At 43.1% G+C, this 13941-nt stretch overlaps 1 protein-coding gene across 1 annotated transcript; it reads left to right on the top strand.

Annotated features, from left to right (window-relative positions):
* Nucleotides 1-9816: 9816 nt before the first annotated feature.
* Nucleotides 9817-12977, top strand: LOC143732654 (uncharacterized). Its single transcript, XM_077223932.1, has 9 exons — nucleotides 9817-10050; nucleotides 10161-10295; nucleotides 10429-10559; nucleotides 11233-11369; nucleotides 11469-11562; nucleotides 11704-12039; nucleotides 12132-12303; nucleotides 12574-12701; nucleotides 12900-12977. Exons 1-9 carry the CDS (start codon nucleotides 9885-9887, stop codon nucleotides 12975-12977), a joined length of 1377 nt encoding a protein of 458 aa, XP_077080047.1. The 5' UTR covers nucleotides 9817-9884.
* The last annotated feature ends 964 nt before the right edge of the window (nucleotides 12978-13941 follow it).

The raw sequence follows: 13941 nt of genomic DNA, 5'->3' as shown, positions 1-13941 counted from the left end.
GGGGCGGTCTCTGCAGTGCAGTCGCACCAGGGACAAGGCCCAAGAGGATAAAGAGGGACACAAGGATTTACAAGACCTTGCTCCTCAGGAACCTGACGATCAGAACGTGCTTCTGCATACTTCTGCAACACGATGAGCGTCGTTTAAACACCGAGGCAACATCATTTTGAGGGTGATTTAGGAAAACAGCCTACTGCAACCCATTTTGCAGGAAAGAGAGCACTGAAGTGATCGAAAGCTTTCAGGATCTCCTCAGGGGAGAAGACGCACTCAACGACTAGGTTCCACTTCTAAAGGCGTAAGCACGCTACCCAATTCTAGGGGGTGCTCGCAGAAGTGATGGTAACTAACACATGTTCTTGTGATAGCCACCTGAACCTCCGCGTTCGGATGTAAGACCGCCCGGAATCTCCGGGGGAAGAACGCGTGTGCCATCGTGCCCCGTCCCCGAATCCAGGGGAAGTCAGGAAGGCTGTTGAAGGGAACCAGGTCTAGTTGGGCCAATGAGGGGCAACTATGAAGACCTGTTCCTCTCCTGACATGGCACGTAGGTGCAAGTGACGGGCGCAAAAGACAGGAGCATTGCTCAACACAACATGTGAAGATCACTGGGCTTCAGGAGCATTTTCTGCTCAGCACTTGAGTGTGACAAGTTCACTGAGCTTCAGGAGCATTCCTGCTCAACACCTGAGTGTGATAAACTCACCGAGCTTCAGGAGCATTTCTGCTCAACACTTGAGTACGAAGAACCTCACTGAGCGACAGGAGCATTTCTGCTCAGCACTTGAGTGTGACAAGTTCACTGAGCTTCAGGAGCATTACTGCTCAACACCTGAGTGTGATAAACCCACTGAGCTTCAGGAGCATTTCTGCTCAACACTTGAGTGCGAGGAACTTCACTGAGCACCAGGAGCATTTCTGCTCAGCACTGCGTGTGATGAATTCACTGAGCTACCTGTGATGGACTCACTGAGCTACAGGAGCATTGCTGCTCAACACCAGAGTGCGATGAACTTCACTGAGTTTCAGGAGCAAATCTGCTCAACATGAAGAGTGATGATTTCACTGACTTGCAGGCGCAAGGCGACCATGAGTCGCAGTCACTTTTAGAAGGCTCACTGGGGTTAAACGCATTTCTGCGGGCCCCTGGGGCCGCTGAGTCCCAGTGTTTGTCCAAGGGTAGTCCGCTCGGTTTACCCAAACACTGGCGGAAAAATAAAACCGGGGGGGCAACTGAGCGGCCCCGGAATGGTCATGACCCAGCCGGACCCAGGGGATGGAGTCTCCACTTGCCCTGGCTATAACTGTCGTGAGGCTCGATGGCGGCACGATTGAGTAAGCGGGAGGAGTGGAATAAGGCGCCCTCAGAAGCGTCTGACTCCAAGGAGGAGGTGACGGGTGAGTTTGTGACATGCAAGGGAAGCTTGCGCAACGGTCGCAATGTCTAACAACTCGAGGCACGAATGCCCGTGTAGTCGGGGGTCGCCCAGGCCCCCGTTAAAACACGCCCTTTGTACATGGCCGCTCTGTTGAAGAGGGTTTGGCAGCAGACCGGGATGAACTATAGTCACACAGGGTGAGCTGCTCTGCCACGGTCACCTCGGGACTCGATCGTGAAGCTAGCGCTGAAGCGGTCACATATGGAGGGAGCCAAAGGCTGCGACTACCATATACCCCAGGAGCCTCTGAAAGTTCTTTCAGTGGGACCCTTTCTCACTTCAACACCAGCTGAACACATTCTCATTGGAGAGACATGTTGGACCGAGTACCTCTCCAAAACTAGAAAAGAGATACTCAGCCCGTGGGCGAGATTACTCTCTTCCAGTTGACCTGAAGACCCAACGGGCTCTGGAGCACTCGAGGGGAAGGACACTGTACTGATACTCCACCCTTAGACGCAACACACAGGATGGCCTGCGGTGCGGGAGGTAGAGATCTGAAGCACATGTCTTTCAGGTCAAAGCTGCAGACCAATCTTGGGCCAAGATGGTCACGACCCACCACCTAGTAGCACGAAGAACGAGTTTACAACTGGCCTTCGTACCGGCTGGAGGAGCGGCTATATCAAATCCCTCGCCAGCAGGATAAGATAAGCACGCACAAGTCAGGAGCACTGCTCAACACTCGGTGTGATGAATATCACTGAATTTTCAGGAGCACGTCTGCTCAACACCTAATGTGATGACTATCACTGACTTGAGCGGGGTAGCCGAGCCTGAGGTGGGGCAGCAAAGTAGAGAGAGTGGTGTTAGTGTGCTGTGCAACACTTACCTGTCTCCACAAGCGGCAGGGGGCGCGTGAGAAGGCGGATGACCGGGTCCTCGAACGCACCAAGCTGCCTGCTGGCGACCAAGGGGGAGCTGAGGGGTGTAAGGCTATACAGGGTCACACCCGCCAGACTGGCCCTCTTGGGACCCAGGAACAGATGAAATTGCTCTCTCTTTGAAGTGTGGGTACCGCTTGCTCCGCTTTTTTTTTTTTTTTTTTTTTTTAGGGAGCCAGCGGCGGAACAGACACACACACAAACAAAGGCTCCACCCGGCCCTCACCCGGGGGGAGGGAGTGATCGTGCCACTCCAAGAGCATGTCATCCATTCCTGGGCGGCCCGCTCCGGAATGCTTTCGCTGTCGCTTGCCACCTGGCTTGGCAGCGCCTGGAGCGGGCTGGGCGTCTCTACTGCGGCCGGCTCCCTGCTGAGGCCTGGGTGGAGGCTGCTGCGGAGGGCCAGCAGGAGCGGCGGCCGGAGAACTCCCACGGCGACGAGCAGGCGGAGGAGCTGCCACCGGCGGCGGGTGGAGGCAGCAGCTGGCCACCGGGGCAGGATGTGCCGGATGACCTCCGTCTGCGCTTGAGCGGCAGAGAACTGTTTGATGCAGTTCTCCACCGCGTCGCCGACCAGCCCAACCTGGGAAATTGGGGAGACCAGGAACCGAACCTTGTCCGCATCCGCCATACCAACCAGGCTGAGCCAACGAAGGCGCTACTGGACCACCAAGGTGGACATCGCCAGACCGATCACGCACGCTACGACACCCGTACCCCGGAGGGTGAGGTCGGATGCAGTGCGGTGCTCACCTATGAGCGCACGGTCTGGATTACCCTCGTGCATGCCATGGGTGCCCTAGCCTGCAGCAACGCCATGGCACGCAAGAGGAAGGGGCTTGCCCACAGGCTTTGTAAGCTCTGCCCGTCGGAACGGACGAAACTCACAGGCCTTAGGGGGGAGACGAGGATCCCCCCAAAAGGCAGCGGCCGCCGGACACAGGTGCACCTGTGTCGACAGACCGCTCCAATGGAGGGACACCTCGCAACCCTTCACCGTTCCTCCATCAAGGGTAATGAGGGGGAAAAGCTATTCAGGCAGTTTCTGGCAGAGAAAGATGCTGTTCACCACCTGATAAGCTCTCCATGCATTTCGGGAAAGAAAGGCACTGGGGCGGCGAGCTGAGAACCAGCGCGGCCCGCCCCAAGATACCAAACTCCAGATTCCAACCGAGACTGAACGGGACACGGTGGAGGTTCCACTCGAGCCCGGCAGCCTCGGCGGCCCGTTTCAGCATAGCTGATAATTCTGGATCCGGCTCGGGCAACATTGAACTCCCGGAGGGAGACAATGCAGCCGAGTCATCATCTCCAGAAGTCAGCTCACCCTCTGATGCTGCAATCGGCGTCCTGTCCTCCAGGGGAGCCCCGAGTGAAACCGCTGGCCCACCCATTACAGATGGACCAGCAGAAAACACAGGAGGCTCCAGTGGTTGCAGTGGAAGGGAGGAGTGAGGAGCCCACAGGGAATGGTTACCGGGCGGGACATCCAACACTATCCTCCGGTCACCCATCCCACACAGCACCCGAGGGTGGGGCATGGTAATGGGGACTCGCTCTCCGCGAACGAAGGCGAGTCTCGCCCTCAACACTGCGACAGTCATGTTCCCACAGTGAAAACATGAGCTGTCCACAAAAGCTGTCTCAGCGTGCTGTAAGCCAAACACGTGACACAACAGTTGTGACCATCAGAGAGAGACAGGGAACGACCGCACCCAGAAACGCACGGGCGGAATGACATCTTGAAAAAGACGCAAACGCACCCGTGTTGCTCTTTCAGAAAATAGGACCGTCACCAGTGCCGGAGCACACAGGGAAATGACCGCGGCAACACTGAACAGAGAACTGAAACAGTGAAGCACTCACTTTTCCGCCCTCTAACCAGCCATCAACACACACACAAACATTTAGAAATTTGTTGCTGTTAAAACAGCAGTTGAGAGCTCAAAGCTCGCGATCACCGCTGCACTCGCGCTGTAGAACACCAGCACTGGGAGAGTCTTCCTGAAGAACACCGACACACTCGCTCGTTGTAGACAACAGCACTCTCAGAGACATCAAACGATCGGCTCCGAAGCGAAAGGCAACTAGTGCGTGCACCCACTTCCGTATTTATACCCGCGCCGCGGGGGCGGAGTGTGTGATGCGAATCACGCACGCCAATTACATTGGCTCGTTCAATAGTACTTGAAGATGATAGGCTCCCTAGCGTGATCCCATTTCAGTCGCGTCGACTACGTCCGACGTTATCGACTGAAAGGGAACTAATTCTTTCTTTCTTTCTTTCATAAATTAATAAACTCTGAACTCTTACTCATTTAAACTTATAAACTCTAAACTCATAAACTCGTACACTTATAAACTCATGAATTCATACACTTATGAACTCATGAATTCATAAACTTATAAACTCATACACTTATGAACTCATGAATTCATACACTTATGAACACAATCTTTCTATCTCTCTTTCTTTCTTTCTCTCTTTCTTTCTAAATAATCTTTCTATATTTCTTTCTTTCTAACTAATCTTTCTTTCTTTCTTTCTTTCTAACTAATTTTACTTTCTATCTTTCTTTCTAACTAATCTTTCTTTCTTTCTAATTAATCTTTCTATCTTTCTTTCTATCTCTCTTTCTAATCTTTCTTTCTAACTAATCTTTCTTTCTTTCTTTCTTTTCTAACTAATCTATTTCTTTCTAACTAATCTTTCTTTCTTTCTTTCTAACTAATCTTTCTATCTTTCTTTCTTTCTTTCTTTCTTTCTAATCTTTCTTTCAATCTTTCTTTTTTTCTTTCTTTCTAACTAATCTTACTTTATAACTTTCTTTCATTCTAACTAATCTTTCTTTCTAACTAATCTTTCTTTCTTTCTAACTAATCTTTCTATCTCTCTTTCTTTCTTTCTCTCTTTCTTTCTAACTAATCTTTCTATCTATCTTTATTTCTTTCTAATCTTTCTTTCAATCTTTCTTTCTTTTTAGCAACCACCCAAAATACCTTAAAACACCCTAGCAACACCATAGCAACCACCCAAAATGCTCTAGAAAACCCTAGCAACCACCCAGAACACCCTAGCAACCACCCAAAATACCTTAAATCACCCTAGCAACACCATAGCAACCACCCAAAATACCCTAGAACACCCTAGCAACACCCTAGAAACCACCAGAACACCCTAGCAACTGCCTAGCAACCACCCAGAACACCCTAGCAACCACCCAAAATACCTTAAATCACCCTAGCAACACCATAGCAACCACCCAAAATACCCTAGAACACCCTAGCAACACCCTAGCAACCACCAGAACACCCTAGCAACTGCATAGCAACCACCCAGAACACCCTAGCAACCACCCAAAATACCTTAAATCACCCTAGCAACACCATAGCAACCACCCAAAATACCCTAGAACACCCTAGCAACACCCTAGCAATCACCAGAACACCCTAGCAACTGCCTAGCAACCACCCAGAACACCCTAGCAACCACCCAAAATACCTTAAGTCACCCTAGCAACACCATAGCAACCACCCAAAATACCCTAGAACACCCTAGCAACACCCTAGCAACCACCAGAACACCCTAGCAACTGCCTAGCAACCCCAGAACACCCTAGCAACTGCCTAGCAACCACCCAGAACACCATAGCAACCACCCAAAATACCTTACAACACCTTAGCAACACCATAGCAACCACCCAGAACACCATGGCAACCATCCAAAATACCTTAAAACACCCTAGCAACACCATAGCAACCACCCAAAATACCGTAGAACACCCAAGCAACACCATAGCAACCATCCAAAACACCCTAGCAACCACCTAAAATACCTTAGCAACCGCCAGGCAACCACCCAGAACACCTTAGCAACCCACTAGAAACACCCTAGCAACTTTAAATTACTTCAAACTATACTTCAAACTTTAAACTACTTTAAACTTTAAACCATTAAAACTTTAAACTTTAAACTTTAAACTACTTTAAACTTTAAACTAATTTCAACTTCAAACTACTTTAAAATTTAAACTAATTTAAACTTTAAACTAATTTAAACTTCTTCAAACTTATTGGTCCAAACTTTCACAAGCCAACTTAAAGTTTGTCTCGACGAACTTTTTCTAGTTTTTATTTTGCCTTGAGTAAACCTCTCTCCAGTCCAGACCAAGACGATATGAATCCGCTTATATTAGTCTGCATCAGATCAGGAACTAGTCGGCATGTCTGTTCTTCCTAAGTGGAGTAGCGTATCATTAGCGTTATCGCTAAAGTAGTGTTAATGAAAGTATAAATCATTCAGTTTAAACATGCTCATGGGATTAGCCTTTATATAGTTCTGTTGGGTCTGATTTAGATTTGTTCTGAGAATAGACACAACTTCTTTTCTGGTGTTTTCTCTGTGGAGTCAAGGGAGGCAGATGCTCCAATGCCCAGAAAAAAATAAGCACAGGTAAAAGTGCAAATTGAGATGCTGCTAAAAAGCCAGTGAATCTGCGCTGAGTGGCCCATGTCCAAATGAAGTATATAATGCTACCAGGAAATTAAAAGATCCATTTCATCATTCAGAGCTAACACTGGTCTTTGCGACTTTTCTCAACTCTTTTATTATACTATTGCTGGACTTTATTTAAAAGATGATGCATGGTATATGACCTTGACCCGCCCCGCTCTATGCAGGCCTCGAAACTGGGTCTCTGGCGTGGGAGGTAGGTGCACTTACAAGTTGGCTTAAGACTTCTGCCTGCACAGCTCATACTGGCTGGCCTCAGTTACATTTATGTCTTTATGATTTTTTTTTTCCTCAAGTTTGTTGAAGTGTATCATTTATGCATTTAGCATTTACCTATCAGAAAATGTCTATCTATTTATCTATCTATCTATCTGTTTTAGTATTTTTAATGTTTAATGTTTAAACATAGCCATGCTATCCTCGGTTTCCGCGTGTAGAAACCATGGCAACACATGTGGACAAATGAGGTAGAGGCATTGGCTCGGCCCGGCGGCCAGAGACGGTGCAGCTGCTTTATAGGGCACACGTGGAACCCTCCTCTGCGAGGTGCAGAGGGGAGGCCGCTGGATCGAAGCCGTAAACGGGAAAGGGTGCTTTCTTTGCGGGGCTCAGGTGAAGGGTGGCTCTCCGACATGTGCAAGGGTTGTGACGATGCATGGAGGGTAGGCGGCGTCTTGGTTCGATGACATAGAATACTTTGATCAAACGTGCAGGTAATACAAAAACTAATTCATTACCTCATCCATGAACATGATTCGTGAATTCCATACATTTCTGGATGGTGAAAACGACATCTCCCATCATTCAACTCTCCTTCATAGCATCATCAAGCTTCGCCTTTGTTGTTGTTTTGAAAATGCAACATCTGGTGGAGAAAACCTACATATTGTGCCTTTAGTGGTATTTTTTTATGAAAGAAGGCTTCACCGATACCAATAGTAATACTGATGTCTCTATGAAATTGATTTTCTACTCAATTTTATCCATTAATTATAGAGATTTACCATTACAGTATAATTAACCCTCTGGGGTCCGAGGTGTTTTCTGGGTCCTGGAGGTGTTCTGACATGCTCTGACATTTGTGCTTTTTTCAGTTATTTATAAACTTGTTAATGGCAAAGGTGTAAATTCACTCTATATAGCACAAACAGGGCTACCGTAATATGTGAGCAACATGTATGTATATGTTTGCATTTTTAAGAGAATAATGTTTATGCGTGGTTATTGAAAAAACTAAAACTTAAAGTGTCTGAAATAAGGCCACAAAACACATACTAAATATGTGTCCACAAGACTTTTGACTAATTGGTGTTGTTGCCTAGAATTTTTGCTTCAAAATGATGTGAAAATCATCCTGCCTAATCATTCACATAAAACAATACATTTATTTAAATTTTGATAGACACTTTTTGTTTGGAAAGGCAATATGCGCAAGGGGCGTCAACGATTTCAACACCATCCTGCATATTTAGTGGTTCACACCTGAGGAGACAATGGGCCCCGCATACTTAATGATCCATTCATTCAGGTGTGTCACTGAGCCACAAGAAAGAATGCAAGAGCAACATATATGTGTGTGTGTGTATATGTATATATATATATATATATATATATATATATATATATATTCTACCAAATTGGTTCACAGTTGGAAGCATCTCATTTTTATATATATATATTTTCCATGTCTAGTAGCCTAATTGTGCAGTTAATTCTCATACTGTAATTTTTAGTTTTGGAATATGTATCCTCTCCCCAAATTTGTCACTGATAAAACTCAATAAAAATTATTTAAAGAAAAGGCTTATATTTACCTTTTAATAGTTTGTTTACATCTACCTTGTAAATATATATTTTTATTAAAAAGGTTACAATTACAACAAAAATTCAATCTTTATTTGTAAAAACTAAAGTATACATTTTATCATACATATTTCAAAGTTAAGGATTCATTACTTTGGATATAGCCTAGGCTACATTGGAACAAACACATAATAACATATTATTTGATTACTTTATTTTTGACAAAACATACTATAGGCTATTTAACATTATGAGCACAAATTGGCAAACAAAAGCTTATTTGAGGTGGCAAATATTTTACAGTAAAAATGTATAATCTAGGCCTATCCAAAACTAGTCAACGAAATGTTCTCTTTCATACGTCTGTAACATAGGTATTTCGTTTATATAAGAAATATAAATGTTAATTTGCAGTTTAATACGTTGCTTATACAAATACATTTTATTTCAACAAATTTCAGTCGACTTTTAAAGACATTAAAAAGCGTACCGACCCCAAACTTTTGAACGGCAGTGTACATGTATAATCCAAATATAAATGAAAGTCAAAAGCACATTTTTAGTACATAGCAAAAATTGGAGTGTTAGAATTTGGGTGTTAAACATTTCCGAGTTGATTTCAACACCCAAAGAGTAATTTTAACACATTTAGAGTAAAATGGTGTTCGGAGTTGGAGTAATTTGACAGAGTCGATCATCAGTGTTAAACCAACTCCTTTAAAGATGTAATTACACTCCGCCCAGTTGCGCCCGCGCACACACAGTTGCATTTCACTTCTTCGTTCGTTGGAGAAAGTCCCGCCAATGTCCTCGTGAAGGTTTGAACGGTAAGTCAAATTAAATCAAACTACTTAAACATTTATGATTGATGCTATGAATGCAACAGCAGCAAGTGCAATATTAAGTATAGTACGTAGCCTTAGAACATGTGGACACGTAAGTTAATAATTTAAATCAAAACGAGGACATGAATTGTAGGCCTACAACGTGGTCACGATTTAGCCTAACGTTAACGTTACCTGCCATAAATCTAAAATGAATATATATATATATATATATATATATATATATATATATATACTTGAATATAAACACGATATCCATTTATGATCATGCATAACATAGGCTACATACAAATCGTGGTCATGTAGCCTAATACGCTCCCTCGTTTTGATTTAACTAACAAGGGATCAAAATATTACAAGCCAAATTTTAATTAAAATAACTTAATGATGTTTAAATTATATGTTGTGCAGCCATACAGTGCTCTTCATTTACTCTGATTTACATTGGCATACGCCATTGCAGTTAAAAAAAATGCTGGTCCAGGTCAAGTACAGCGAACAGCAGAAGTATGTGAAACTGGATTGTATTGAAGGGTGGTTTGACTTTATGCTATTTCATCTAAAGGGTATGTTTTATTTCACTTAATTAAAATGATACATATTTTATATATAAATGTTGTATGATTTTTTTTACATGTAAAAAGTACATTCAGTTGTATCTTCTAATCTTTTTCAGTCATCGAGAGATTTTGTTTGCCTCCGGATGCAAAAGTTTCATACAAGGATGCAACAGGGACTGAAGTCGACGCAGAAATATTCAGCGACCTCGTTGGACAAGGCAATGTGGCGCTGACCGTTTTCTCAAACGATGGTAAGTTTTATTGAATTTGAAAGGAGGAATGTATTACCAAGCACTCTGAATAAATATATAATAAATTAACTATTTCATGTTTCTGATCCTTGTGCTGGTAATTAAAATATTTTAATATTTTCTAATTCTCTAGAATTTTCTGACTACTCTTCCATATCTGAGACATCTGACTCAAGCAGCTCAAGTGCATCAACTGTGAACTTAGATGAGGTCCCTAACAAAAGACAAAGAACTGAGTATACATCTGCACTGTCTGCTAAACAGGTTAGAACAAAGCTTGATTTTTGTGCTACTCTTAAATGGTTAGTTCACCCAGAAATGAAAATTGTCATTCATTTGTCACCCTTGTTTCATACCAAATCAGCAAGACTTCTGTGAATCTTCGGAGCACAAAAGAAGGTCTTTTTGATGAAATCTGAGAGCTTTCTGTCCCTCTGTTGACAACCCACACAACTACCACTTTATAGCTCCAGAAAGGTTGTAAAGTCATCATTAATGTGACTTCAGTGGTTTAACCTCGATTTTATGAAGCACCAAAAGTGCTTTATTTACCATATTTATCCACTTTATTTACAAAATTTTAATCTCCAACGCACGTCCACAAGAGCACCTCGACACGTTTTGTGTGTCCATGAGTTGTTGCAAAAACGCTTGTTATAGAATAATATTTTGTAAATAAAGTGGTAAATTATGCTTTTTTGCGCACTCACGTCACTTCATAAAATTGAGGTTTATCCACTAGTACAGTCTCTTGGATTACATTAATGATGTCTTTACATATCTGGGACTTGAAAGTGGTGGTGGGGGGTTTATTAGTGGCAGGATTTTAATTTTTGTGTGAACTATCCCTTTTAACCCCCCCTCCCCCTCCCATGCCCTCCCTCTGAGTTTCTTCAAATGTGTGAATCACCATTCTCATGTTTTTATTTTTTATTAGTTGGTTGAAGATGTGCTTAAATTAAAGTCTGGTGGTGAAGCAGTACTACAGGAGTATCAAGAAACAGAAACTCTTACAGATGCCACAAGAAGACACATGATAAACATTCTGGTGTCTCACATGATTGATACACACGGGTATTTGTTTTAGCGTGTTTATTTTTTATTTTTTACACACACCAATAACTGCATTGTCATTGTGGAAATTACGATAACTAATTTGATACTTTCTCTTAGGCAACTCCCAACTAAAGCAATCAGAGAACAGTATGCTCATGGCATCGTGTTGCTGTTCCCTTCCCTCAGAGATCCATATTCTAAGAGAGGCTACGTAAGTCATTGTAATTGTTTGCATTGCACTTTATTGGCATACTTGCAATGTTGTGACACAAGCTGTTTCTATGACATTGAAATTTTATTGTTTGATATTTTAATCCTAACATGACTAAGGATTAAAAAAAGTCTATTTCAGGAACACGTCTATGATGCTACAAGCAACACAGGATACATCGCCTGGCGTATGAAAACAGTCCACAGGAAGATTCGGCGAGGATCTGTGCTACCAGACAGCCCTCTTGATGCTTCTCCAGGAGGCCCTAAATGCCAAAGGGCTACTAATTTTGAAGATCAACTTGATGGGGATGCTTGCAAAGAGGCCATGTCTTTGCTCAACCATGCCACAGACAAGTCACTAATTTTCCAGAAAATGAGACAGACCTTTCAGCATCGCCAGAAGCTTGTTAAAGATCCAGGCTCTAGTGTTCATATCCTCTCCACCTTCTCAAGATTCCTTGATACAAAAGGGCTGGTAAGTTTGGAATTATATGTTTTCAATTATATGTTTTCAATGGCATGCAATTTGAGAGTATTGTTTATAGTTTAATATATTCTTTCTTAAAGGTGGATCAAGACTTCACTCTCCTATTTGATGCGGAGATATCCTCCAGGCTGCTTCAAAAGTGGGACACGTTCTTCAGGCCAAACGTCATAAAAGAAGCCAAGCGGCTATCATCAACAGCAGAGTTGAGTCAGTTGTTGCTGTCAGCAGAAGGTGATCTTGATGAGGCAAGAAGTAAGTTGTATTTGATTTAATTGTTTTGGAGCATTTGCTAAATTTGCGGTTATAGTTACTTGTATTGTTTTGATGAGAAAAATATTAAAATGAGCAACATCTATAAGATGGTTGTTTTCCGGATTAATTTGTTTAATCTGGATTTTTTTTTTAGGCTAAACATGAACAAAACAAACTGATGTTTAAAATGCTTTCTGTTCTTAATCAAACTTAAAAAGTATTACATTTGATGTTTTCAGTTAATTAATTCATGTGAATCTTTGTCTTCAGTCTACGACCAGGAAATGGCATCCCTTCTGTTACTGATACATCTTCTTCCACCACCAACACCAGGAGGGTCGAAGTCTCCAAAAATCAGTGCATGTGATGCTGTTGAAAGACTTGTAATCTTTCATAAGGTAGTGGCATTTTAATAATGTGTTGTTGGTTGCTCAAAACATGAATGAGATTAAAATCAAGTCTTCTTTGGGATTCCCATATTTCACTAATCAATGAATCAATGTTTGAACAATCGCTTCTATAATGTTGTTTTCTCTGTGACTGCACATTATGTTTGTGTCTGTTCAGTGTTCATTCTAACCCTTGTCATGCTGCAGTTTGGAGGAGCACCTCCAAAAATACCAGCATCAGCACCCGTACCTCCTTGCAGTTGGACGTCAGAAAAGCAAGATTGACAGCTTCTACATCACCTTGGATAAGCATCTCATCCCATGCCAGGCAAACCGCTTCCTTGGGGCATTTGATGAACTTTTCAAGGCACATTTTGTGTTCAATTTGTCATATGATAGTGCACTTGTGAGCTTTTACACATTCCTGCAGACAACAGTGTATAACATTGATGTAGGGAAAATAAAGGAGTCACCCAGAGTCAAAGATTTGAGAGCCAGACTGCTTAACCAGACCGTAACCTTGTCTTAAAGTCTGAGCTTTGTTGAGAGAATGCTGATCTGTTTTATTTGTCAGACACTGCACCACAGGAGTCAACAGTTGATTTCACATTGTTACTATCCTGGATCTAAGTTCAAATTGATTTGTTCGCAGCAAGGTTGTAGGCATCAGTTTCAAACAGGGACGTGCAGTCAGGGTAGGCAGGGTAGGCAGTGCCTCACCAAAGGAAATGTTGACATTACATTTATTAATTCCAAGAGCTTTATTAATTCACCACATTATTAATTGCATTTATTTTATTCCAAATATTAATTTTTGTAACACAATTTTTCAGGAATACACATATAATATACTCCTTTTGCCATTGTTTGCTCCTAAAAATCATTGTTTCATGCAGAAAATTCAAGGCCATGGCCATTGAGGCAGAGGTTAGCAGTGCCTCTTTGGTCCATAGAACATAGTTTACGTAGATTTGCGCATGCGCAGTCAGTTCTCGTGCTGTCTTGAATTATCAACATTGAGGCAGAGACCAAGCGTGCTTCATGTCACGTGATCCACTCGCTCTCACTCACTCCGCGCTTCAAGCTACTTAGCATCTAGCGGCGCCTAGCGTTGGAAGCGTCCTATGAAGAAGAAGAGCTGTGGTCGCTAACGGGAAAGTCCATGCGTCTATCCCTCTGGACAAAGATGGCAATTACTTTGTTGTAAAAGTCCTCTTTGTTGGGTGTATTTCTCAATTTCACGAGTCTC

This window comes from Siphateles boraxobius, unplaced genomic scaffold (assembly GCF_051911475.1).
Source record: "Siphateles boraxobius isolate OS27281-9 unplaced genomic scaffold, OSU_SipBor_1 9, whole genome shotgun sequence".
NCBI classification, from domain to species: domain Eukaryota; kingdom Metazoa; phylum Chordata; class Actinopteri; order Cypriniformes; family Leuciscidae; genus Siphateles; species Siphateles boraxobius.
The sequence above is the reverse complement of the archived record's forward strand: the minus strand, read 5'-3'. Positions and strand labels throughout refer to the sequence as shown.